Consider the following 25213-nt stretch of genomic DNA (forward strand, 5'->3'; position numbering starts at 1 on the left):
GGAAAGAAAACATCAAAAATACACATCTAAGTCTTTATTGTATTACACATTATAATTTGCAGCAATAGAGTTCAATTACAATACATATTTTAAAGATTTTTGTTTCTCATGCACAGAAATCTCTTCAGTCACACTTTCTCCCAAACCTTTTCGGTTTTATTCTGATCTATATTCTGAAGGTTTTTATAGAGGGATTTATTCATATATAATTCTTCTGATATGTTAAATTTTATTCTTAAAAATATATTATTTTTTTTCATTTGATTTATGGAGTGATAAAAAGAGCCATCCAAAATCTCCTAAAATCCTTTAATATGTCAACAGGTTACACTTTATTTTGATGGTCCACTTTAGACACTTTACTAACTATAAGGAACTTTGACACTACATGTCAACTAAATTTCATTAGAGTATTAATAGACTATGGTAGACTGTGTTAGGTTAGGCAATAGGGTTAGGGTTCGTATTTGCAACTTAGTTAACTGTCTTTTGGGGAAGCATCAAAATAAAGTGTTAGCAGATATACTTATAATGAGAGTTGACATGTAGTTGCAAAGTTACTTAGAATGTCTAAAAGTGGACCATCCAAATAAAGTGTTACCTGTCAACAAAATTCAAAAGAATTTTGAACCAGGCTTTATCCATTTTGTTCAGATTTACGTTATGGAATTGTATGCAAATTAGAGCATGTTTAATCATGATGCCTAATTTGCATACAAAACAATTGTCTTAGTGTGTCTTGCCTTCATTTTGAGTGAGATTATTGTTCTGTAGTAATGCGATCTCATTGGTCCACATTACTTCAAATTTAACATAATTACTAAATACTAAATCAGCAGTTTACACATTTAGACAGACTGCTCAACCGTTTAATCTTTCATTCCTCTATTTTACACAGATTTGTCTAAGCGAGCATGTCTAGGACACCATCCCCATCTGTCTCAAAGGATGATTTCCATGCAACCTCACCATAGCAACCAGAATGGAGCAGAGAATTGGACTGTTTTGTGTTCCTGCTGTTAAGCTGCAAGTAAAGCCCATGATAAACAGTAGAGTACAGTGGAAATATAGATAGAAAAAGTCCCTTCTCTGTCAAAATGAAAATATTAACGTCTTCACTTTTCACTATCGGTAAGAATCAGATATAAATTACACAGCATGAAAAAAACCAAAAAACACACACTTCTACTTATAACAATGACCACAGTTTATTTAACTCCTACATGCTTTTGTATATGTGTCAGTCAGACTGTGCTTGATTCACATGCTTACACTCATGTTCACTGTGTGTGTGTGTGTACACTTAAGCCCACTCTGTGCGTGTGAGATCTTGAGAGATCACTGCGATTTGAATGTGGGTGTTAAGTGAAGAGTAGGTTGTCTATGATTGGCATCATTTTCACTAGTAGTGACACTTAATTGCACTTCAAATGAAGGAGCTTTATGTGTTTACAACAAAACTGATTCGGAATCTCGAATAAAAAACATCGTCATGATCTGAAAACATTATACAAACAAAAAGCAGCAGGAATATGTAAACTAAAGTATGTTTCACCAGCCACAAAATGGTGTTCTGTGGACCACAACCACGGCGAGAGACCTACATCTGTTCGTTTTCCAGAACTTAAATACAACTGAGGATTAAAAGCAAGCATTTTGACAGTACTAATGTACTTTAGAAAGTATAATAAATGCCAGTGAGATCCCTGGTGGTCTCCTTTCCCGGGTCTCCACGCTCTACGCCAGGGCACAGCACACCTGATTCAGCTCTTCAATCTGAGCCTGAGACTGTTTCTGACAGGACTGAGACAGGTGTGTTGACCCGCACTGGAACAAAGTCTTCCATGAAATGCCGAACCTCGTCCACGGAGAGTGCGATGAGGGGATAGTGGGGTGTCCGCAGTGGAAAGCTATTCAAGCGGGAGCTGTTTTTACGGAACTTCGGTTTTTTCTCTCTGGGCGTTTCGTCGAATCTTCATTTCCGTCAGCTGGATGTAGCGGATGACATTAGTATCTGTCCCACATACATAGAAAAGGAGGAAACAGCTGTTTTAACAAAATGTGGGTGTAGTGAAAGATTCATCTTTTCAGTTTTATTATCAGCACAATCAACGTCGTCCTGGAGAGCAGGTGATTTGGGTTCAGAAGCTGCTGCTTATTATTGAGAATTGTGTTATTTTAATATCACTGCTCTTAACATGATTAATAGAAACATTGAGATTGATTCCTGATTTTGTTCCAAGGCTTACATTTTTAAAGGAACCAAGGCCACTGGAAATGTTTTCTGAAATGTCACTCTATTTGGCTTGCCATGGTTTCACAGAATATTCGGAATATTTGTCTAAATGTCCCCAGTTTGAGAAATGCTGGTATAGTGTGTGAGAGAGTTTGATCTGACTAACCTGTGGGCTGTTGTTTGTGTGACTCCTTTAAGTAGTGCAGGGCTTTGTTGAAATCTCCCAGATGATAATACGCCACGCCAGAGCGATACAGGGCTTTAAAATTCTCACCCTCCTTTCTCAAAACCTTCAGACAGTACTCTTTCACTCGTTCATAATTCACAAGCTCCATCTGCAACAGACAAGCTACATGCAAACACAGACAAAATGAATCCCACCAATGACGATTTCCATTTTTTTTTGATAAGGATATTTTAGACGTGTTGTCATGATTTTATAGTCAAATTTAGATATATGACCTGTAATCTAGACAAACCTTGACGTCAGAACTAAAGACATTCACTCACAAATGACATTCTTTCAAGTCATATTTAGGATTGGAGGGACCAAATCGAATAGTACTGATCTGAATATTATGGTGGCCCTGCTTTCATTCAGTCTTAACAGGTGGAATGCATAGAAAACATGTGCATTGAAACATGTGGTGAAACATGATGTGCGTTCCCACCAGCCAGGCTGTTGTAGCACTCCAACTCCGCGTTCTCCACCTCGCCTTTCTGCTCGTCCGTCAGGCTGGACTTGCTGATGCTGGTCAGGACGGTGGACGGGGATTTGCTGGTGTCCGGGTCCCCCAGCACGCGACACAGACCCTTCATTTCCAGTAGCGCGCGGTGGTATTTGCCGATGGCCTCGCGGTATTTTTTATCCTTGTAGCACTGCGTGCCCTGCGTCTTGAAGTCCAGGGCTCGTTTCACCAGGTCCGCGGGCTCGTTTTGGGGTTTCACCACCGAACCGCTCTGGTGGGGCGCGTGTTGCGGGTAGCGCGCGTCTCCGCGGCTCCGGCCACCGGGAGGCTGCATGATGGTGGTGTTCGCGCTGCCGCTCTTGACGCTCATCGTGCTGTTTCCCTTGCGTATACTTCCTTCAAATCTGCCGTGCTCCACGCTCATCCCCACCGATTCGGCGATTTCCTGGAACTCACGTTTTAGCGCTGCGTTCGTTGCCTCCTCGCGCGTTTACATGCCCCGCAGCTCTTCACGGTTCGGTTTTAAAGATGGATTCCTGGATGATTCATGCACACAAGCAGTACTGTGAATTTTCCCTCTTTTTCTCCCCCTCTATCTTTTTTCCAGCGGTCTGGCAGAACGGGATCAGCACGTCCTGCTCTCACCGAATGACTCAAAAGGGAGTGAGCGCGCGCATCAAGCCACAGTGCGCGCGCTGCCCTTAAGAAATGCGGTCATCGCGGATGGAGCGATATAGCCGGCCTGTGTGTCAGTCTCCGGCGTCCCGTCTCCAGTGAAATCCAGCTGAGCGCAACTCAGCCGTTAACAAACGCATTTCACTTGCTCAAACGATGATTTCGTGCGACGTGATTTCTGCCCCCAGAAAACAGCTGCTGTCGGACACTGAAAAGAGCTGTTTAAATACAGTTTAATCCCCTTCCTTTTGATCCTCCCTTGATTCAGAAGAACTGTTCTTATCTCTTTCATTATGCCCACAGCAAAGTTATTGTTAACCCACATTCATTGATCTTAGAAGAAGTAATGGTGAATATCTCCGTAATGAGTTTCTCTTTGAAACGTCATGTTTGTGTCCCACAGGTGTGTGTGTGTGTGTGTGTGTGCGTGCTGCAAATGGTTGTGTCTGGGTGTGTCGTGATTGCGGTAAATCGTGCTGGATGAGGAGTCCTGCTTTGCTCAGTCTGTCATTTTCATACTCACAAACACATGTGCAATTCAGACCATTTCTAAGCTTAGAGTTCTATATGACAGAAAAAAAACATGCATGCCCATTCGTATCACTCTTTCTTTCTTTCTTTCTTTCTTTCTTTCTTTCTTTCTTTCTTTCTTTCTTTCTTTCTTTCTTTCTTTCTTTCTTTCCAGTGTCTTACTATAGGAAATAAATATAAACATTTGCTAAGTTAGCAGTTAAAGGTAAACATTTAAAAGAGGGGTATATGGGAAAGTAAACAAACATACAAAGAAAATCCAGGAATAAGACTAATTAAATGTTTATTGCCTTTATACACTGTGCCACATGAATACATACAGTAAGGAATTAAACAGGACATTTCACGAATCACAAATATCTAACCCCAGCCTGCCCTACTATTTTATTTCTAACAATATCTTAACTATTTATCTCTTGTTGCTTGTTAAACATTGTTAGATGATGATTTTTAAAATAAATAGCAGTCTTTCTCAATGTGTTTATAGGGAAAATGTAAAAAAAAAAAAGAAAGAAAAAAAGAATGTTACAATTGCTCCTTTTCTTTTTTGATTATTTTAAAATGCCAGAAATGTTCTGAAAACACTTAATAACATATTAAAATAATACATTAATTTATCATTATAGTAACAATACCTTTTGTATAGTAACAATATAGTTTGTGAAAGAAACTATAGCACCATCTGTCCTCATTACTTCTGTCTCTAGGGCAAAGCTGCTTGTACAACGCTGACTTTGTACAAGTCAGGACTTTTCTTATTTTAGGGTTGGTCAGAATTATCACATATTTGAAAGTTCTGTTTGGGAACAGATAAAACTCTGATTTTGTTTTGTTCGTTTTAAAAAAGAAACATGTTTTTCAGGTTAGCTTCCGTAATAAGGAACTTTATTCTATATCTTACATGTAGTTTGTAATGAGAACGTTACACTTGACTTGAGGCAATGCTATATTGTCACCTCTTGGTAGGTTGAGGATTTGTGGCATTTGAGTTTGACTGGAATTGGAGTTGGATGTGGAATTTAATGGCTCTTTTGTGGATTTTTTATTGGTTTAATCCTGTTTTTGCTCTGCATGCATTATGTTTACGCTGCACTGCACTCATATATTCCTGCAGAATTCTGAGTGAGTATTTGTCCCATCTGATGAATTCTTCTTAAGGGATGATGTTTCAACCAATGTACTTTAAATTAGGTCCAAAGGCATCTACCCGGTGCGAAAGCCCCTTTACATAATTCTAAAAAAGCCTTTCATGGTTGTGTTGACTTAGGCCTTTTAAAGAATATTATGAATCTAAAAATCTTTCAAATCTAAAATGTTGTATATTATTAATTATTATTGTGTATGAGTGTCTCTCTCTCTCTCTCTCTGTGTGTGTGTGTGTGTGTGTGTGTGTGTGTGTGTGTGTGTGTGTGTGTGTAAGTGTGTGACTGAACACTTGTAAACATGGTAAGAGTGATCTGTGAGAGCCAAGATATTTACCTGCACTAAATGTCAACATTCATGGATGCATTATGTTGCCAAAAAGATAATATCCTTGACCAGAAAGACTCAATTAACCAGAAAAACTATGTATTTAAAATTATTTTAAAAATATTTTATAGAGCCAAAAGAGAAAGTATAGTCTCATTTAAAATGAAAGTATGTAGGCTATCCTCAGCAGTGTTGGGGGGTAACTCATTACAAGTAATTCGAGTTGCGTAATCAGATTACTTTTCCCAAGTAGCCTAACTAGTAAAGTAACGCATTACTTTTAAATTTACAGCAAAATATCTGAGTTTCTTTTTCAAATAAGTTACGCAAGTTACTTTGTTTTCCCATTTATTGACTGACAGCTCTCCTGTCCCCGTGTTGAGAGAAATTTGGGAGTAAGTGCAGAGGCATTGTATGTGAACATGATGTTATTGTAGTTCTAGACTAAATGTGAGCATGTATTTACTCATTTACACACAAAAATAATCAGTATTCTTCAGAATGAATAAAAACAGTGAAATGCAAAATCAGAATAGTACTACAAACCTGCAATAAATAATTATAAAACAAATATTTGTATGCCTTTAATCTCACTTTATTGGCCAATGCACTTGCTGTTGATCTTCGATGATTCAGCAAAAATGACTTTAGATTTATTTATTTTTTATTCGTGAAATTTATTATATGCCCTCTACTGTACACATTTTCATTTCCATGAAATATGAATTTCATAAGGGGAAGCGAGATTTTTTCAACAGTGAGTTTTAATAAATAAACAAATGAAAATGGCATATTTTTAATTCAGAATTTGTATTGGGTTTTGTTAATGTACTACATGGAGCAATCGATCGTCATAGAGCGTCGACGATTATTGTGTCATCATCAGCCAGCGCCTCAGTCGGAACTGCGAAGATGGCGTCGGCGGATTTAAGAGGTACTTTATCACGTATTTCACGAATTGTTTTACAACGATGTTTTATTCGTTGATAGTTTTATTCCTGTCAGATCCTTTCGCCATCACATTAAAATGCTTTATAAGAAATAAAAAAATAGATTAACAGAACGTTTGCTTTGTCAAGCCAACATAATCACACTCTTTAGCGTTTTCGCTGTAGTTTGTTGTTGAAGGAGGCGCGCAGTGTTATTTTCTTCTGTGTATTTTATTGTTTTTGTTTGCTTGTTTTTTCAGTGACGGAAATATTCTCATTCGAATATGATGGGTTTTTTTTTTAAAATAAGCAGCGGACTTTTTTTATTATTCATTATTTATTTATTTCATTATTTAAAATAACATAAAAAAAAAAACATTGGCCACAGATCACAAGTACGTTCCAACATAAACCATAGATATGCATAGTCATAAAACAAACAACAACAAATAGGTTCATGTTGACCTGCCAAGGTTTTGCAAAAGATACGTGAAATCCTGGGACCTATATACTTAGACCTGTAATCCATTTTCCCTTTTTACCAGTAAGTAATATATTCCATTGAAAGAAAATCAAAAATCACTTCAGAGATCCATATAAGAAAAATGCTCTTAAGGGCAGCATAAGTAAGGAGATTAAACAATTTCCTGTTTGAAGCACTTTTTATATTATTATCAGCAGCACCTAACAAAAAATAAAGTGGATTGAGGTCACATCGTGTATAAAATATAAGACAAAGTATATAAGTCATAGAATAAAAGGGCAATTCCACGCAAAGCTGTCACATCCATAACGCCAACTAAATACCATAGCATTGTGTTGGTATTATGGATGTGAGAGTTTTGTGCGGAATTGCCCAAATATAAGTCTCCTAAAAAATTTGTACCCAATAGGCTTTAATATGTATACATTTCCAAGTGCAGTGAACGAAGTCTCCTCTTCTACTTTGCACTTCAGACAATGCAGAGAATAATTTGGGTTAAACTTACGTCTGCGTAACAGGGTAATTTGGAGACGATGTAAAAGTTTCAACTGTAGCTCAACTGTACAAAATGATACATTGCCTGCATACTGCCAAATTTGCATACTGTCCAAGTATCTGCATTAATTGAGAGCGCCACAAATCTTGCTCCCAAATAGCTCGGGTTGCCTCACTATTGACTTTTGCTCCTTGTAAGAGAGCTTCATAACGGTGATCTCCCAGATATATTATTCAGATCTGTTATTATACAATGTTTTTTGTGTTTGTCAGATAATCTGCTGGGCATCTCGTGGGTGGACAGTGGCTGGGTACCCATCCTGAACCCCAGCAATGTGGTGGAGTATTTCTCTGAGAGGAGCAATCCCTTTTATGATCGCACCTGCAACAACGAGGTGGTGAAAATGCAGAGATTAACCCTGGATCACCTCAAGTAAGAACAGCACGATGCTATTAAAATCTGGGTAATGTATATAGTAGATGTGTCAGAATGTAATCTACATGTCTACGAATTGGAAACGCAAAGACAGACAATATGTTATCTTTATTTAACGGTCACACTGCTGATTGTTTTATATTCTAATAATTAAAAAAAAAATAGGTTGAGCTGCAGTAGAGTGTGTTGTTTGCGTGCTTACTTCGTGTTTTGTGTGTGTAGTCAGATGGTGGGTGTGGAATATATTTTGCTTCACGCTCAGGAGCCGATTCTGTACATCATCAGAAAGCAGCAGAGACAATCACCAACACAAGGTGAGTTTCTGCAATGCTGTTCAGTTTCTGCTGTCTGTGAGGCTGTTTTTTTTTTTTGCTTTTAGCATCATTATGTATCATAATTTATGAATATTTTTGATTTGGTGTCTGCGTTGTATTTTTAGATTATACATTTTTGTATCAACTGTAATAGGGACGCACGATACATCAGCCACCATTTCGTTATCGGCCAATATTTGTTCATTTTTTATGTTAGAAAATTTGGCCCATATATTAACGCCAATAAATAATGGATTATTTCCTTCAGCTGAGAAACTTCAGATGTGCACTGTTCGCCATGATGGTTTTGAATTGTTTGAAATATGATTGGAATCACTTCAAAAAAGGAAAATACAGTTAGGTGCAAAATGTGCAGCGCAAGTCTGTCATATAGGCTACATAAAATGAAATAAATAAAAATAATGAGAACATTATAATTGTGTGCTTGTGACATGGCTTTTAATGGTAAGAATTTAGTTTTTATAATGGATCGGTATCGGCTAATATTTTCATATCGGTACATCTCTAAACTGTAATGTTGATCCAGGTCAAGTTGCGTTTGACATCATAGTTAACAAAAAGGACAACGTTAAAGCAGTTTTAATATGGAATGTTGTTGCCAGTGTTTGAGATAATGACAATAATAATAATAATAATTATTATTATTATTATATTAAAATAGTTTGGCTTTCTAAAAACAGCATTGTGAATGTAATATGGATTGAGACACTTTCACAACTAAGGTTTGAGTCCAGATACAAGTCAGTGTACCTTTTTTATATTTATTATTCTATAGGTTTGAGATCTTAATTTTGCTCTCAGAGTGCACCAGATTGATTCGTTTAAAGTACAAATTGTACACAATTATCTAATCATGTCCCTGGAGCTCCCTAGAGGGACCGAGGTCCGCCCGTCATAAAATCCTGCGAGAAACAAAATTGAAACAGAATGTTGTTACAGTATATTTTGAAAATCAGCATAATTTAGTACTTTTACTTTATAAATGTGGTTTGATTGAAGACTGACCATTAAATGAACATTGACCAGATTAAATGCTTTCATCACTAATACATAAAGTTTCTGCTGTCTTATGTTACAACTTTGTCTCCCTTATTCTGCAATCACTCTTCTGTTTGTGTTAATTCTTATTGAGAGATTAAATTGCAAGAACATTTTTACATGACAAAAAGTTCAGAGGTTATTACTTTTTGATATATTATTACAATTCTGTTTTGAATTTTGAAATTGTCAAGTCACCTTTATTTATAAAGCGCTTTATACAATACAAATTGTTTCAAAGCAGCTTTACCGTGATTAACAGGAAAATAAGGATCAGTGGTACAAACTTCATCAAATATGAAACAAAATAAAATTTTGCTATAAAGCAGCTCTACATTAGACATTAGTATCAATATTTTGTTCAAATCAGTTAAGTGTTGATTCAGTTCAGTTCAATAACTGTAAAGTTAATCATTTATGAAATAAGCTCATTTTAGCTATAAGCATCTCTACAGGAGACAATAGTGTCATTATTAAGCTTGAGTCAATGTTACGAAATTAGTCAATTATGGAATGAAGTTGTAATAATGTGCACTGATAAATTGTACACAGTAATACCAGGAATTTTCCTTTCGTTCACTTTATATTCAATATGCTGACACTAAATTTCTCTGCAGAAAAACAAAACATTAAAATCTTTTTGCATGTTCTGTTTCCCTTCCCTGCAGTGATCCCTCTTGCTGACTACTATATCATAGCTGGAGTGGTGTATCAGGCGCCTGACCTGGGATCAGTCATCAATTCCAGAGTGGTGCGTTTATAAACCTTAGAACAATTTAAAACTCCTTTCTCTTATCAGTATGGACATCAATCTTTTGTTCTGATGTGTCCCAGCTCTCAGCGGTTCATGGGATTCAGTCTGCGTTTGATGAAGCAATGTCGTTCTGCAGGTACCACCCGTCCAAAGGGTACTGGTGGCACTTTAAAGACCAGGAGGAGAAAGGTGAGAACACACACAGAAGCAGGAAGCATCTTTCAACAAGTACAACTGTACCTGTTAAAAAGTGTTACATTTGTGTGTTGTATGTGTTCTTATAGAAAGGGTAAAGCCTAAATCTAAGCGGAAAGAGGAGCCGAGTTCTTTGTTCCAGAGGCAGAGAGTTGACACGCTGCTACTAGATCTACGCAATAAATTTCCCCCAACTTTCTATCAGGTATTACTAATATACACATGAAACGTTTCTAACTGGTTTCTGAATAGAAAAAGGAAAATTTCGTTTAAATTCTCACTGATTTTTGTGTCTCTGTTTCAGCCCAAACCAGGAGAGAAGCCTGTCCCAGGTGCGCAAATACATACTCATACAATGCTCATAAATACATACTCAACTAGGTCTCACCATATCACACACTACAGATGAAAATCACAATTCAGTTTTGTAAATACTTCAACTAATCTTTATATAAGCCATATTTGAAAAACATGTAAAAATTCAGATGCAATCACAGTCAAGTAGAGTTTGACATGATGCTGAACAAAAATGACAATGTCCAGTGCAGTTTCAAAGCAATTTAAAGAAAGAGTGTGCTGCAGTATATTTGAAAAAGCAGCATATTTTTGTGTTTTGGTGATCACTCGCCATCACTCCTACTAGCCACTTTGGTTTGTATAAATATTTTAATATATACATTTTTCTATTGCATTGTATTCTATGTAGTATTGTCAAAAATGTAGATTTTTCGATAGGCTACTGAAATATCTGAAACACTTCCAATACTCATATTCTTCAGAAAAGATAGGCTACACGTTACTAGCTGTGCTTTCTCTCTCTCTCATCTCTCCGACGGGGTTACACACAAACCCGACTCCCCTCACTCACTCGTTTAGTTTGCTCTGGATGAATATTGTTGGTGTTACAGGGCTTGAAATTTGCCGTGGGATTGCGTGTATTGTGCATAATTTTACTCATTTCCGCATTTTTTGTGCTCTCACCCAAAGTGTGCGCACATAAAGCTTCCTCTTGGTACTAAATTGAGTAATTTTTCGCTGCTTATTGCACTTAAACAGTCAAACACACAAAATAATGTAAAAATGCCGGTCTTGGCGAGTATTCACGTAAACACAGTCAGAGTTGTGTTTTAGTTGAACGTAAACGGTTAAGAAAGAAAATGCATGTGTAATCTTGAATCCGTGCATCAGGTCTTAAAGTGACAGAGATAATATTGCTATCGACAGTTCAAATTGTGCCCAGTGGAAATGCTGAGTGGCTTGTAACTTTGGAAAACCACAAAAAAGTTAATGTCAAGCCCTATGGACAAAAGTATTGGGACACACCTCATGTATTTAGAATGCGATGTCATTACAGTCACTGTAACCATATAGTATGTGTGTATAAACTTTTGTCCATATAATTTTCATTGCTAATATTCAATATATATAAATATCTCTCTCACTGTCTGTCCTTAGTGGAGGTAAAGAAAGAGCCAGAAGTGCCAGTTGAGACTGTGAAGCCTCAAGAAGAACGAGAGACGAAACCTCCCGCCCCTCCTGGCCCTGCCCGGCCGGCCCCACAAACTACACCCAACAAACCACCACCTGAGAAACGTGCACGTCTGCAGTAACACTTGCTGGCCAGTGGCCCGCCATAAACAATTTTGATTTAATGTTGCAGGACTGATTGCTGTACAAACCTGTGGACAGTTCTCTGCACCAGTTCTCTGGACTGTTACGGTTATTATATATATATAAATGAATTTTCTTTGTAATTTAATAGTTTTTGAAATAAGGGAACTGAAATGTGTGTGTATGTCATTTTCTATATTTCAGTGTTTCTGAGTTGTATCATTCACAGTGAAAATAAGTTGTTTTTCAGAACCTTTTTGCAATGTCATTCATAATTCAAATAGTGTACAGACTTTTTTTCTGCCTATTAAAACTGTTTTTGTATGTTCTTTGTAAGTGATTCAATTACTACGTAATAATGAAGTTATAATTCTTTGTTTGTCTATAATGTCTTCCTGTAGAGATTATATATTGCGCAGCGCCCCCGTGTGTTCGGATTGGCAGTCACTCGCATCTTATGCGCTTCTGCATAAGCGTGAACTGCGCTCTCTATTTAGTGCTCTAGAAACAGACTCATAGCCAGCAGCAGATATGTTCTGATCTGATGAGATTCAGTGTTATTCATATTACAGTGACAATTAGCTCGACCTGCCAGCCATGACCTAATTTATTGCACCTGGATGCGCACAGTAACCGCGCTTACAGTAAAAATGCATAATGGTACGAAAGAATCTTGTTAAAAATATTTTACTATTTTTTCGAATACCCACTCGCGCTTAGTATAAATACATAACGATACGATATAATCTTTTTTTTTATCCAACAAATTCACTAAGAGGATGTGATTGTTTATTTATCAAATGTAAGTAAACAGGTTGCAAAAAAACAAAAATCAAAGCTTTCAACAGTATCGCCCCAGATGTTTTTGTTGGACGATACTCGCGTTCGCCGCGCGGAGGCGCTGCAGAATAACCCGTATCTCTGGCACGCGCAGCGCCACTTTCTACACGAGCTGAGCGCGAGCTGCCGGGTGCGCGCAGAGCACGATGGGACGGGAAGCGCAGCTCTGGAGGACCACAGAGAAGAAGATGGCTGCGACGGGGCTCGACGGGCCAGCGCCGTACCTCCTGCTCCGAGACGGCTAGAGAGGGGATAGGGGGTAAATATGGGGTCGCAGACCCTGCAGATCCTGCGGCAGGGCGTGTGGGCGTCGGTGACGGGCGGATGGTATTACGACCCCCACCAGAACACCTTCGTGAACGCGCTTCACCTTTACCTGTGGCTGCTGCTGCTCTGCCTCCCGTTCACGCTCTACATGGTGAGAGATGCAGCCGTCGGGTTTCTTCTTCTCTCCATCCCTCAGTCCTTATCAGCCCATCTCTGTCATCTCTTTTCCTCATTCTTTATCCATCTCTCTCTCTCTCTCTCTCTCTCTCTCTCTCTCTCTCTCTCTCTCTCTCTCTCTCTCTCTTTATGATCCATGTACATCCATTTCCAGTACTCACAGGCTACGTTTCTGTTTATCCGTCTGTTATCCATGGTCATGGAAAACCTAGAAATATTTTTTTTTTACAGCTGAATCGGTTCAGTTCTGGCTTGTTGAGTCTTTGTTTTGGTTTTGACGACATGTTTTGACAGTTGAGTATCTTAGACCTGATGTCATGAGATTTGGTGCGTGTTTAGTCTTTCTCTGCTTTAAAGGGATAGTTCTTCGTGTCATTTCAAACCTGTTTGACTTTGTTTCTGTGGAATACAGAAGATTATATTTTGAAGGGCATTGGAAATAGGTAACAAAACTGTTTGACTTTCATTGAGTGGAAAAAGATAATCAAAATAACTTCTCTTATATAAACAACATACACAGCGATTCCATAGAAAAACCTTTCAGTGAATAGTCCTTAAAATAACCATTGTTTCTTAATGTGAAGAAAATTTTAGCAATCTTAAGAACCTTTCACCAGTAAATAACCTTCAGGACAATGTAAAGTTTCCAAAATGTATTCCTGTGATGCTAAGCTGAGTTTTCAGTGTCACATGATCCTTCAGAAATCATAATATGCTGATGTGATGCTCAATAAACATTTCTTATTATTATCAGTTGAAATCAGTTGTGCTGCTTAATTTTTTTTTTTGTGGAAACCCATATACACTTTTTTTTTCAAATGATTCTTTGATGAACAGAAGTTTGAAGAGCAGCATTTTTTCTCTCTGAAAAATATTACAGACCCCAAAATGTTTGAATGATATTAAAGGTTCTTCTTCACAGAATCATAGATGTCAGTAGTAGATGCCAATATTTCGTAGTATTGTGCTTTTGATCTAATCAGGATTTATCAGTGAATTGTTGTGACACTCAAAACAGCCACAGTGAGTCCTGGTCTGTTTTAATTATAATCACCAGAATGAGCTGAACAGTGAACACAGAAATGTTAAACTTCTTTCACTCTTTGCAAAGTTCCCACCTACCCATCATGTGTTTGTTTATTAAATAGGCTATATCAGCTCATTTTTATTATGCTTTCAGCCACAAAAGTGCAGTACTCTCAGCCGTTTGCCACATTTGACATATTTAAACCAATTCCGCAGAATTCCCCAGATTTTATTTCAGAGTCATCACAGAAAATGCATTGAAAAAAACATCGTCAAATTCCATCTTTATCATAACGACTCATGTCACAACGAAATCCCTCTTCCCTGTGAAACATTATACTCCTGTTTGCAGTCTATTTATAAAAAGAGACTTTTAATAGGCATCATGTGTATAACTTTTAAAGCCATGCCCGTTCTGTGGGTGAGGTCTCAGGTCTGTGTATTAGATCTGTGATGGAGCGGCTGGTGCCACTCAGTCCATATTTAACTTCCTGCACAGATCCATCCATCCGTCCATCCATGTAGGTTCTACTTGGGTACTTTATTGCCTTTCAACCACAGCTAAACGACATGTGCTCCTCTGTTTTTTGATGATGAATATGCGTGTGTGTGTGTGTGTGTCAGATATGGAGAGGTGTTTAGTCCACAGATGTCCGTTCAGTGCCAGGCTGTTTTTAGCCTCTGCCCTCCGGTTGCGACTGAAATATTGTTGCCCCTTTTCATAACCCTGTAACTCTGTATAACCGAGTCCTATATTTGTATATGATATTTATACAACGGAAGGATGTTAATAGGCTGAAATATGTGAGCCTATCACACCGTCTAATGCCTTGGTTTGCTTTAATGTCAGTATTTGAAACGATGTGGCTCTTTTATTAATTCATTGATGGGGAAATACAATAGATCAATAATAGATCTAAGGATTGTACTCAACCTTTCAGAAGTTGTGCTTGGTATGGTTTTTTGAATCTCTTGATGGGAAAAATAATAGATCTAAAGATTGTACACAATCTTTCAGAAGTTGTGCTTGGTAAGGTTTTTACATTTTAAATAAAAATGTTAGTCTTTAATGTTCACCAAGGCTGCATTTTGTACAGTAAAAACTGGAATGTTGGAATGAAAATTTAAGTAACTGTTTTATTTTAAATTCTACATTTATTTCTGTGATGGGAAAGCTACATTTTCATCAGCCATTATTCATAATCCTTCAGAAATTATTTTAATGTGCTGATTTGGTGCTCAAGAAACATTTCTTATTATCATCAATATTGAAAACAGTTGCGCTGCTTATTTTTCAAGATGAATAGAATTTTCAAATGAACAGCATTTATTAGAAATAGAAATCTTTTGTAAATTTTAATCAAAGATCTTTTAATCAAATTAATCCATCCCTGCTGAATACAAGTATTATTTCTTTATAAAAATCATACTGACCCCAGCATTTAGAAAGATATTGCAAATCAAAACCAAAAAAATGTCTTATTTTCTACTCATGTAAAATCTCTTGCTGTGTTTCTCTCTCTCTCTGTAGGCCTTGCCCCCCACCATGGTGATTGTGGGGATCTACTGTGGGGTGATAGCAGGTATGTTTGTGCTGCTGAAGGCCGTGAATTATCGCCTGCACACCGCGCTGGATGAAGGGGAGGTGGTGGAGCTGCGGGCCAAAGGGAGTGAGGGGCGGGTACAGGGGGCAGAGCACCAACGCGAGGGCACCGGCACCCGGCAAGAACACTCAAACGGGCCTGGGTAAGAATCATTTATTGGTTTACTCAAAAGCCTCTGCAAAGTTAATGATTTTGAGCTTGTATAAACGAGTCTGATTTAGTTTAAGAAGTTTCTGATTTGGCTCAAGAACAGTTTTGAATCATTTCAGGTTCTGAATTCTCTCAATAAAGGTTGTGATATAAATCATCCTAGGGGTTAAATCTTCTCCGGAAAGGTTCTGATTCAGTTTAGGAAAGTGACTTATCTCAAGAAAAGCTTTTGAATGTCACGTTTTTCGAGAAGGATTTCGAATCTCGACAAGGAGGCTCTGATTCCACTCAGAACGGTTCTAATTCATCTCAACGAAGTTTTGATTAAGGGACAGCGCTGTTACTCAGCGGTAGGGATGTTTCTGAGAGCTAATCTGCTGTCATGCTGGATCCATTCATCACCCACTGAGAGAGAGAGAAAGGGAGGAGGGGAAGGAGTGAGTGAATCAGGAGAACTGATAAACCAACACACACAAACCTGATGCTCTTGTTTGTTTGCTCAGAGGAGTCAGAAACAGTCGGCAAACTGTCAGAGAGTCAGAGCACATTAAACACAGTTACTCAAATCATGAATCAAGCATTTTTAAAGCAACACCAAAGATTCTTTTTCACCTTAAAATAATGTTTCCAAAATCGTTTCAGTGGTTCATCAACTCGTAACAGGGTGAATGGCACTTCTGCATTCGCTTTGCGACCCTCTATCGGCTATGCAAGTGCCAAATTGGGTAGCGGATCTGTAGTTCGAATGAGACATAAGAAACTACAAATTTGACTTGCTTTACGGCAAGCGTTACAATAGCAAAAAAATAGCAAGCAATGTCATTATTTTGTTTTTCATGCAACATACTCTGCCTTGTTTGTGGACATCGATATTTCCAAAGCCGGTGCTGGATGAACAAATAGCGTGCGTGCGACGGTAGGCTGTGGTAGGCTAAAGTAATGGACAATTCCGCTTCCAACCTGTAGGGGGACCGAAGAGGAAAAGTGCTTTGGTGTTGCTTTAACTACGTTTTTTACAGGCATCAGCAACTTTTCTCTTTTACATATTTATATGAAAAAGAGAAATCGATACTTGATGTACTTTAAACGCACATCTGGAGGGACATTCCTGGTTTGTCCAGGTCTGTACTTACACTAATTAAGAAAATAAATGATATTTCTGCTTGAGGCCCCCCTGAGCTGAAGAGCTCATGTGTTTAATTCTTCCAAAGACCCTCATGTATCTCCTGAAAACTGGCTCTAGCTGCAACAAAAAAAGAGCAAAAAATAAAGGCAGACGTTGGTAGGTGAGCTCTGGCCGTGGGGATTACCATTCACCACCACATTTTATTCTCTGTGGGGCCAATCAAAATAAACCTCCTAAAAATATTATTATAATCTCCCAAAAAATGAAGAGAGGGAGGGTGATCTCTGCCTAATGGGTGGCAGACATTAGATAGATGCTTGCAATGATCTCCTCTTTGCTGGCGCCTGTGCTGCTGTGCAAGTTTGATCATAAATGACATCGTTAACTCTCAAACCCTCAGGCTGTTCCTGTTAGTGTGTTGCTAGGTAACTAACCTTTTGTGTGTGTTTGTGTGTGTGTGTGTGTGTGTGTGTGTGTGTGTGTGTGTGTGTGTGTGTGTGTGTGTGCAGGGATCCAGGGGGTGGAATAGAGATGTCCGATTTTGCACGGGAGGAGACGCCACCGGTCGACTGCAGTTCACGGAACTCTTACGTAGGAATGGACTCCAGCCATCAGGTGCGTCTGTCTGTCTTTTTTATTCCGTGGTGGACACAAAGTTCCATAGGAATGGGATCCAGAAGGGGGCTTTGCTTTTTTTTGCCTGGATTTCTTTTGTTTGTATTTTTAAGATTCAAAGATTTATTACCACTGCACATTGTTAGTACCACCACAGCCAAGAAAGTTTTTGGAGGGCACTAACAGCTGAGGACTACAGATGTTACCATGAATTGTAATGTAAACAGAACTCTCTTTGCTTCAAAATAAGTTAAAGATGAGTCTGAAATAATTGCTTTGAGGTTATGAATAAGATTGAACACCCCTGCCATAGTTACCTTACATTTTTTTATATTATATTCCAGAACATAATTTTTTCTTTGTTTAGGGTCATTTATAATATACTTTTAATATGTATATTGAAACATAATACATTTAATATAATTTTAACAATGAGTATAAATAATATATATTATTAAGTAAAACTATAATTAATATATATTTTTATTTTTAAATAAAATGTTTATATATATTTATTTTTATGCATATACATTATATTTATAATATATATGAATATAAATGATATATTTTTTAAATATTGTAAATGTTTACAATATTTAATATTACAAATTCCTAGTATTATTTACTTTTCTGCATATACTGCACTAATTTTGTGGTAAAATATGCGATTATTAGTTTTTGCTAAATGAAGTTATCCTGGTTTAGAGTCTGTGTCTGTTTCTGCTGTATAATTGGTGAAAGCTCAGGGGTGTTATGTTCTGGCTTATAGCACTGCTTGTCCCAGACTGTCTGTCTGTGTGTGTGTTTGGTCAGAATCTGTTGGTTGAATCGTGAAGTCATAGAGTTGAAACAAAGTCTAATTGGTTATGTTGTGATTAAATGACTGTGATGTGTTTTTGTGCATGTCTGCTAAATTAGTAACAGTGATGGGAAGTTACAGACATCATGATCTCATGTAAATGACTCACCAGAGCTTGTTTAATCTCTCTCTCACTCCCAACAGATAACCCATGGAGGCTCAGTCACAACCAAACGTGAGACTTTTTTTAAATCTCTTACAGTATTAGTATCTAGTAAAAAAAAAGTGAACCCAAAATTAAAAAACAATGTAATTTTTTTTTTTTACTCGCCTTCATTTAAACCTGTATGACTTTCTTTGTTTTGTGGAACATATATATATAGAAATGAAATTCACCTTATCATAAAAACCTGGTGCAACCTGCTTGCCCGTCCTTCGGATGAGACGTTAAACCGAGGTCCTGACTCTCTGTGGTCATTAAAAATCCCAGGATGTCCTTCGAAAAAGAGTAGGGGTATCCTGCATCCAACCCCGGCATCCTGGCCAAATTTGCCCCTTGGCCTCTGTCCATCATGGCCTCCTAATCATCCCCATATACTGATTTGGTTCATCACTGTCTCCTCTCCACCAGTAAGCTGGTGTGTGGTGGGCGTTCTGGCGCAATATGGCTGCCGTCGCATCATCCAGGTAGATGCTGCTCATTGGTGGTGGTTGAGGAGATTTCCCCCTTCCATGTAAAGTGCTTTGAGTACCCAGAAAAGCGCTATATAAATGTAACAAGTATTATTATTATTATTATCAATCACACATCTTCAGAATGACAGCAGCAGGAACATTACAGGATGTTCTCAAGTGTTCAGTAGAAGTTGACTTTATTGAGTTGTTAAAAACTCAGAGGACAGTAGTGTGAACCAGGTTTATATAGCTATAAATAGAAGTGTTCAGGATCAGAGAGAAGAGTTTTTCTGCAGACAGCAGCGATATGTCAGAAGACCTGCAGTACTGCGGGCCACGTCAGGGATGTGTTTGAATAAAGCTGCAAAGGTGAGAGAGAAGGAGGAAGAGAGGAAAGAGAGAGAGACAGAGAGAGAGGGCGGATACGTTAAGTTAATGAATAAGTTATAAAACTTGACCTTCTCTGTCTCTCTCTGTCTGTTTGCAGGGGCAGGTGTTGGAAAGGCTCCCGATGGCATTAGTTTGAGTTTGGCTCAGAGTTGCAGTCATGACCAAGGTGTGAATCTTAATTAACATCAGCTATAGTATAATGCAATGCAATGCAAATTAGTCTTTAGAAACTCTAAAAGTTCACTATTGATCTCACTTTAAGAAATAGTTCAAGAATTCTGTCATTATTTACTCATCATGTCATTCTGAATCTGTATGAAGTTGTTTTTTCCATGGAACATCCAGACATATACTGATGTATATCAAAACTGTGCTTATAAACGGACAGACTTCAACGAAATCACCAGTAGAAATCAGTTGTTCTGTTTACACTCTAATGGCAATGATAATGTGCATTTTATTTTATTTTGCATTTTAGTTTTATTTTAGTCACACATGCAATGAAACGTGTTTATGTCCTCAGCAGAAGTGAGAATTGGTTGGTTAGGCTTATTTGACTGCAGTTTTATCCAACTGTAAAGTGTTTCGTAAAAGTTGAAAACCTGTAATATATAGCTGAAATTATTACTGACATGAAAAAGGTTGTCTGTGTCTTTCGAAAACCAAAAGTTTGTGATCAGTACAAAAGCTTGTTGTGAATAATGAGATGACACAGAAAGGTTACATCAGCACTGCACTCTGGGCTCGGACTTTCTAAAGCACATAAGCTAAAGACCTTATGGACAGTGTGGTTTTTGGATAGTGTGCAGAATGGAGTGATAAATGAGCAGATGACTGTATCAGTTATTAACACTGCATCAGCACTCAGGAAACAGTGTGTTTATTAGGGATGTCGATATGTCTCAGGGCTTGTTTTTAAATTTTAAACTACAATTCTGGTTCATCATTGATTTAATGATTGAAAATGATCTATTTGGCTATTTATTAACTTTGTCATATGGACCACACTGCCTAACGGTGCATAAACATTACAGCTGCAAAAATCAGCTCAGTGCTGCTCAAAACACTACAACACCTTCACATTGGGTTGTGTATGTAGCGAGTGTACAGATACCGTGTCAATTTAATAAACTTTTGTTATCCCAGACATCTATTCACAATAAAAGCGTCCAAACTGCAATATTTAATATAAATGTAACAGCTGCAAAGCAAGCAAGTCATTGCGTTTTGATAACATAACATGCACTGATAAATCGTTCGCATTAAGACCAGGATTGTCCATTAAAAATAGGGAAAATTTTGACTCCCATGTCTGTATAATTTTTACACACTCTGTTATATTTCCCTTTCCCTCTAGATTTGATGTCGGACCCAAAGATGTTCTGCCTTGTCTCCAATGACTCTTTTGCCTCCATGCAGCCTTCAACCTCATTGGCTCAGGACCTTTATGGCTCCACCCCCCACCCTTTCAGTCAGTCTCTGTCCTCTTGTGACACAGAAATTACTGCCCATCTTTCCACCCACTCCCAGTCATTCCGCAAAGAGTCATCTCGACCTCGCGGATTGCCTCGCACCTCAAGTTCTGCAGGATCTGCTTTTCCAGATCCTTCTCTGCCCGAGTTCAGTCTGTACCCTCCACCCCGCCGGGGAGGACTGGATCCTGTCTGTGAAATGGAGGCCTCCAGGTCACAGAGGGCGACAGAGAGCTCTGAGCAGCCAGACTCTGGAACTCCCAGCACTTCAGTAACCGAATTCCACCGATATCATCCGAAGGAGTGCCGCAGGATATCACAGTCTGTCTCCCGAGAGGCAGGGGAAGGAGAGTGTGCTGGGGAAGGGGGATCTGGGCTGTACCAGTCAGAGGGTGTTCAGGGGGGTCGAGAAAGAACAGGTGGACGCAGTGCCGAAAGTTTGCGGAGTTTAAGCACACGCAGCAGCGGCTCCACTGAGAGCTACTGCAGTGGGACAGACCGGGATACCAACAGCACCCTGAGCAGCCTGCACAGTGAGCAGACCAGCTCCACGCACGTAGAAAGCCTGCTGTCGCTGTCTGGGGATGAGAAGGTAAATGCGGGACACGCCGACCCGCGTAACTCTAATGTGGCCTCGGGGGAGGCTAATAAAAACCCCCATGCCAACGAACTTGCCACCAAATTGCCCACCGGTGATGCTCCCAAACCTGCAAACTCAGAGGGTCAACAGGGGGAGGGGACTGTGGAGATGGCGTCAAGGACTAGCGTAGATGTGTCTGCTGGTCTTTCCCACCAGCACCAGGAGGTGGAACCAGACAAAGTGCGATCCAAAACAGCCAATCTTGTTCACCGGGCTGCCTCCTCGTCTGCCGCCACCCGGAGTGGTCGGCGACGGAGCGGTAAGCAGCGTGCAAGTAGTTTTGACGCCAGCAGGCACCGGGAATACATTTGTGGACGTGGCATGGCAAAGCCTCGGTCGGCAGTGTTCATGAAAGGAGAGGAAGACTCCAGTGATCAGAGCGAACTTAGTTGTGCCTCCAGCCTACACTCCACCCACCAGCTCAGCACAGACTCTTCATCCAGCACACCCCACTCCTGCCCCTCTCCCGAGGATCGCCGCGGACCCTCGCTACTGGCCAAAATGCACGGAGTGCAAACTCACAGTCAGAGAGATAAGGAAAAGGAACGAATAAAGGACAAGGAGAAGGGCAAACGCAGAGCTACGCGACGTACTCCGAGTACAGGCAGCGCCAAAACTCACGCCCGGGTCTTGAGCCTGGACAGCAGCACTACTGCTTGCCTTAATGACCCCCATCATTTGGGGGCACCAGCAAGTTCTAGACCCCTTACCACTTCCAAGTCGGACCTGGAGGCAAAAGAGGGGGAGGTGTTGGATGCGGCGTCCCTGCTGGGAAGGGCCTCTCAGCTTGAGTCAGTGACCCGTTCCAGAAACAGCCTGCCCTGCCCCATCTCCCTCAGTCACACACAAGACGCAATGACAGGATCACGGGGTGAGCACACAGTAATGCGATATTGCACATGCACTTACTAAAAATTAAAGTTCTGTCATCATTTACTCACCGTCATGTTGTTTACCAGGATGTCCACACTGCTCTTTTCCATGTAATGAAAGTGAATGCTGAATATAAAAAGCAATATAATAAACTCAAACAATATGACCCATAAGCTTTGTGTCTGGAACGCAATGTAACAGAAGTAGTGACAGATCTTTTCTTTTATATTATGACATACATCCAAGTGAAACGGATTATTGAAAAAGAAAAAGAAAATAGGGTGGGGACTTTGTTTGTTCTATTAGTGGTTGTTGATTGGATGGAGGGCGATCTGAATGCGAGCTTGCAGTTGATTGTAAGAAAGGGGCGGAGTTTAAGGGGCCTGAACGATTGGAGAAGTCCGGCATACATCACCTGAGAAAGTCGGGTTTAAAGTTTTTTGAATAAAAATTTCAAGGTAAAAAAATTAAACATTCATGGATGAATCGTTCGCAGTAAGATCATAAAGGTGCATTTAGTAAATAGAGTGAATTTCCATTTAATGCCAACTTTAAGTCGTTATTTACTTTCAAATCTAATTTATGTTTGCATATGTAAGGGATAATCCTCGGCTAGCTGTGCATTACATTTTTTAATGCACGACGTGCATTAAAATTGTGCACAGCTAGCCGTGGATTATCCCACTTCAACCATTGTAATTTGCCAGCATTGTCAACTTGTTGTTTGCTGCTCAATATTTGAACGGAAGGGTAAAATTGACAGTTATTTTCATCAGTTAAGGCTTGTTAGATCTATCTCTGAGAGAGAGAGAGACGAGATGAGATGAGATATGCGTACCTGTGTCTGTTCAGCATCTCTCTATTAACAACAAAACTGTGAGTTTAATTACTTCAGAATAGTGATGTAACCCCCTTGTTGGTGAGACATATAATATAGATATTCAGTAGCAAAGCTATTTTATTTCTAAAAGTCGCGGGACAGCATTGATAAGTTTCTGTGCGTGCGCAGCACGGACTCAACTCTCTGTGTGTGAGTGACGTGTGTGTATGTGTGCTTCAATGAAAACAGCGCATTAATATAGAACGGTGATTGAACTGACTTGGATTTACCTGTGCATTAAACGCTTTTATTGCACTTCCAGCCAGAGTATTCAGACAGACCATGGTATAAAAAAATATTCCATGACAAGGATGTGGCATTGCAGATTTGACATCAATAATGTAGAGGGTCAATAGTTTTTTAAATGATTGTGAAAAAAGTGAAATTTGAAAATGCACGTTTTCAACTCAAATAAATGAATTTTTTAGTAAACAACGACATACATTTTTTTTGTTCCTCACACAAAGCGATTTGTCTTGAAATCTCCTGGTCACCATTCACTTTCATTGTCTGCCAAAGAACAGCGTGAACATTCTGCCTAACATTTCCTTTTTTGTTGTTTGATGCAAAGAAATCATACAAGTTTGAAACGAAATGAGGGTGAGTAAATGATGAATTTTCATTTTTGGGGAACTGTTTCTTTAAGTAGTGATTCTGAGGTCAGTCTGAAGTGCTAGACATCTGAGGTCTGCAGCAGGTTAGAGCTCAGATGGATGTTTTTCAGCAGAATGTAGCCAATCAGATAACAAGCTTTGCCCTGAAGCTAGTAGATGCTAATGCAGTGTGTTTTGCCAGTGCAGCTGTGACCCACAAACCCCTGCAGAATTACTGATGTGTTACTCTGACAGCCTGTTGAATCTATATCTGGGAGATCTGCAGGGTTTAGTCTCTCCTCTGGTCTACAGTGACCATTCAGTCGTTGTGCACCTTTTGCTTGTGTGAGAATGAATTGCGATATCAATGCTGTTTCAGTGATTCTAAAACGTAATGGCCCCCGTTGTTTACACCTTTATCTACTGCTGACCACTTGTGATCAGATGCTGTGTTTTTGTGTTTGGAAGTACAAGTGTAATATATTGAGGTGTGTGCAATGTTTGGATGTCTGTGTTATGATATCTTTTCTCCTGTGTTTGCATTAGTGCTTGAGGGTTGAAATTTTAGCTGTGTTTCTGATGCGCTTTGTTTATTTGTAACAGTAACTGGATCATTTTTGATGGAACATTGTCTAATGTTCTTCTTGGTCGTGCTTCTGTTGTCTTCTCTGTAGGCTTATTACTCACAAATTAGCTGGTCTGAACATAGAAAAAGCATTGTTCTAGAGAAAACCATTGTGCCTGTGTTTATAGCCCTTCTGATCCTGCGTGAGATTGTTTAGACTGTTTTATTGTAGTAATAAAGTTTTTCTTTCAGTGATGAATCATCAGATCAGGTCAAAGTTCATCAGCAGTGGGAGTGCTGCAGTTAAAGTCCATGTTTAGAAGAACTGCTTGCAAAGACGGTTTATAATGTTACAAAGGCAATGTGATTAACCATCTGGATGCAGAAAGTTGACGAAGCAGTTTTAGTTATGTTTTTCACTGGCTGTTTGGTTGCAAACACATCATTACATTGAATTTTTTTTATTCTTCTTAGTTCTTATCACATTTGTATTCCGGTTCCTAAAGATGTTTCTTCCAATATTGCCTTTTTTGACTGCATGTTCGTCAAAACTTTGAAAACATCACAGCATTTATTTCCATCAAGAGCTGCATACATTTTTGGTCAAGACTTTGTATTGACACTGCAAGAGTCAAGCACTCTG

The 25213-nt window shown here is 39.0% G+C and overlaps 3 protein-coding genes across 8 annotated transcripts in view; 2 read left to right on the plus strand and 1 right to left on the minus strand.

The window, feature by feature from the left end:
- Positions 1 to 20: 20 nt before the first annotated feature.
- Positions 21 to 4011, minus strand: ttc9 (tetratricopeptide repeat domain 9). The gene is made up of 3 exons (XM_079855963.1): positions 2908 to 4011; positions 2403 to 2585; positions 21 to 2014 (listed from the first exon to the last, which is right to left on the minus strand). The coding sequence occupies exons 1-3, from the start codon at positions 3347 to 3349 to the stop codon at positions 1932 to 1934; spliced, it is 708 nt and encodes a 235-aa protein (XP_079712089.1). The 5' UTR covers positions 3350 to 4011; the 3' UTR covers positions 21 to 1931.
- Positions 4012 to 6472: 2461 nt separating this feature from the next.
- Positions 6473 to 12881, plus strand: med6 (mediator complex subunit 6). Of its 2 annotated transcripts, XM_079856064.1 has the most exons (9): positions 6473 to 6535; positions 7783 to 7942; positions 8168 to 8259; positions 9987 to 10069; positions 10153 to 10261; positions 10357 to 10472; positions 10572 to 10599; positions 11723 to 11880; positions 11920 to 11940. In XM_079856064.1, the coding sequence occupies exons 1-8, from the start codon at positions 6514 to 6516 to the stop codon at positions 11875 to 11877; spliced, it is 765 nt and encodes a 254-aa protein (XP_079712190.1). In that variant the 5' UTR covers positions 6473 to 6513; the 3' UTR covers positions 11878 to 11880; positions 11920 to 11940. The 2 variants fall into 2 exon arrangements, with proteins under 2 accessions (XP_079712190.1, XP_079712189.1); XM_079856063.1 differs by having other exon boundaries at positions 11723 to 12881.
- Positions 12882 to 12983: 102 nt separating this feature from the next.
- The window catches only part of pcnx1 (pecanex 1), a gene marked incomplete at its 5' end in the record, with an annotated part of 33668 nt that continues 21438 nt past the window's right edge, over positions 12984 to 25213 (plus strand). For 4 of the 5 annotated variants that reach the window (XM_079856058.1, XM_079856059.1, XM_079856060.1 and 1 more), the window contains 6 exons: positions 12984 to 13136; positions 15720 to 15934; positions 17578 to 17683; positions 18687 to 18717; positions 19645 to 19713; positions 20905 to 22530. In XM_079856058.1, coding sequence (XP_079712184.1) covers positions 12984 to 13136; positions 15720 to 15934; positions 17578 to 17683; positions 18687 to 18717; positions 19645 to 19713; positions 20905 to 22530 — 2200 coding nt within the window. The remainder of the gene's footprint in view (positions 13137 to 15719; positions 15935 to 17577; positions 17684 to 18686; positions 18718 to 19644; positions 19714 to 20904; positions 22531 to 25213) is intronic. The other variant, XM_079856062.1, reaches the window with a different exon arrangement.

The sequence above is a fragment of the Squalius cephalus genome (genome assembly GCF_949319135.1).
Source record: "Squalius cephalus genome assembly, chromosome: 21".
Lineage (NCBI taxonomy): Eukaryota > Metazoa > Chordata > Actinopteri > Cypriniformes > Leuciscidae > Squalius > Squalius cephalus.

Bases quoted from the DNA above. Each gene is read 5' to 3' on its own strand.
- ttc9 (XM_079855963.1), bottom strand. From the start codon at position 3,349: ATGAGCGTGGAGCACGGCAGATTTGAAGGAAGTATACGCAAGGGAAAC. The intron at 2,586-2,907 runs GTGGGAACGCAC...GTTTGCATGTAG, and splicing joins GTGCTACAACAGCCTGGCTG to CTTGTCTGTTGCAGATGGAG. The intron at 2,015-2,402 runs GTTAGTCAGATC...TATGTGGGACAG, and splicing joins ACACAAACAACAGCCCACAG to ATACTAATGTCATCCGCTAC.
- med6 (XM_079856063.1), top strand. From the start codon at position 6,514: ATGGCGTCGGCGGATTTAAGAG. The intron at 7,943-8,167 runs GTAAGAACAGCA...TTGTGTGTGTAG, and splicing joins TTAACCCTGGATCACCTCAA to TCAGATGGTGGGTGTGGAAT. The intron at 8,260-9,986 runs GTGAGTTTCTGC...CCTTCCCTGCAG, and splicing joins GAGACAATCACCAACACAAG to TGATCCCTCTTGCTGACTAC.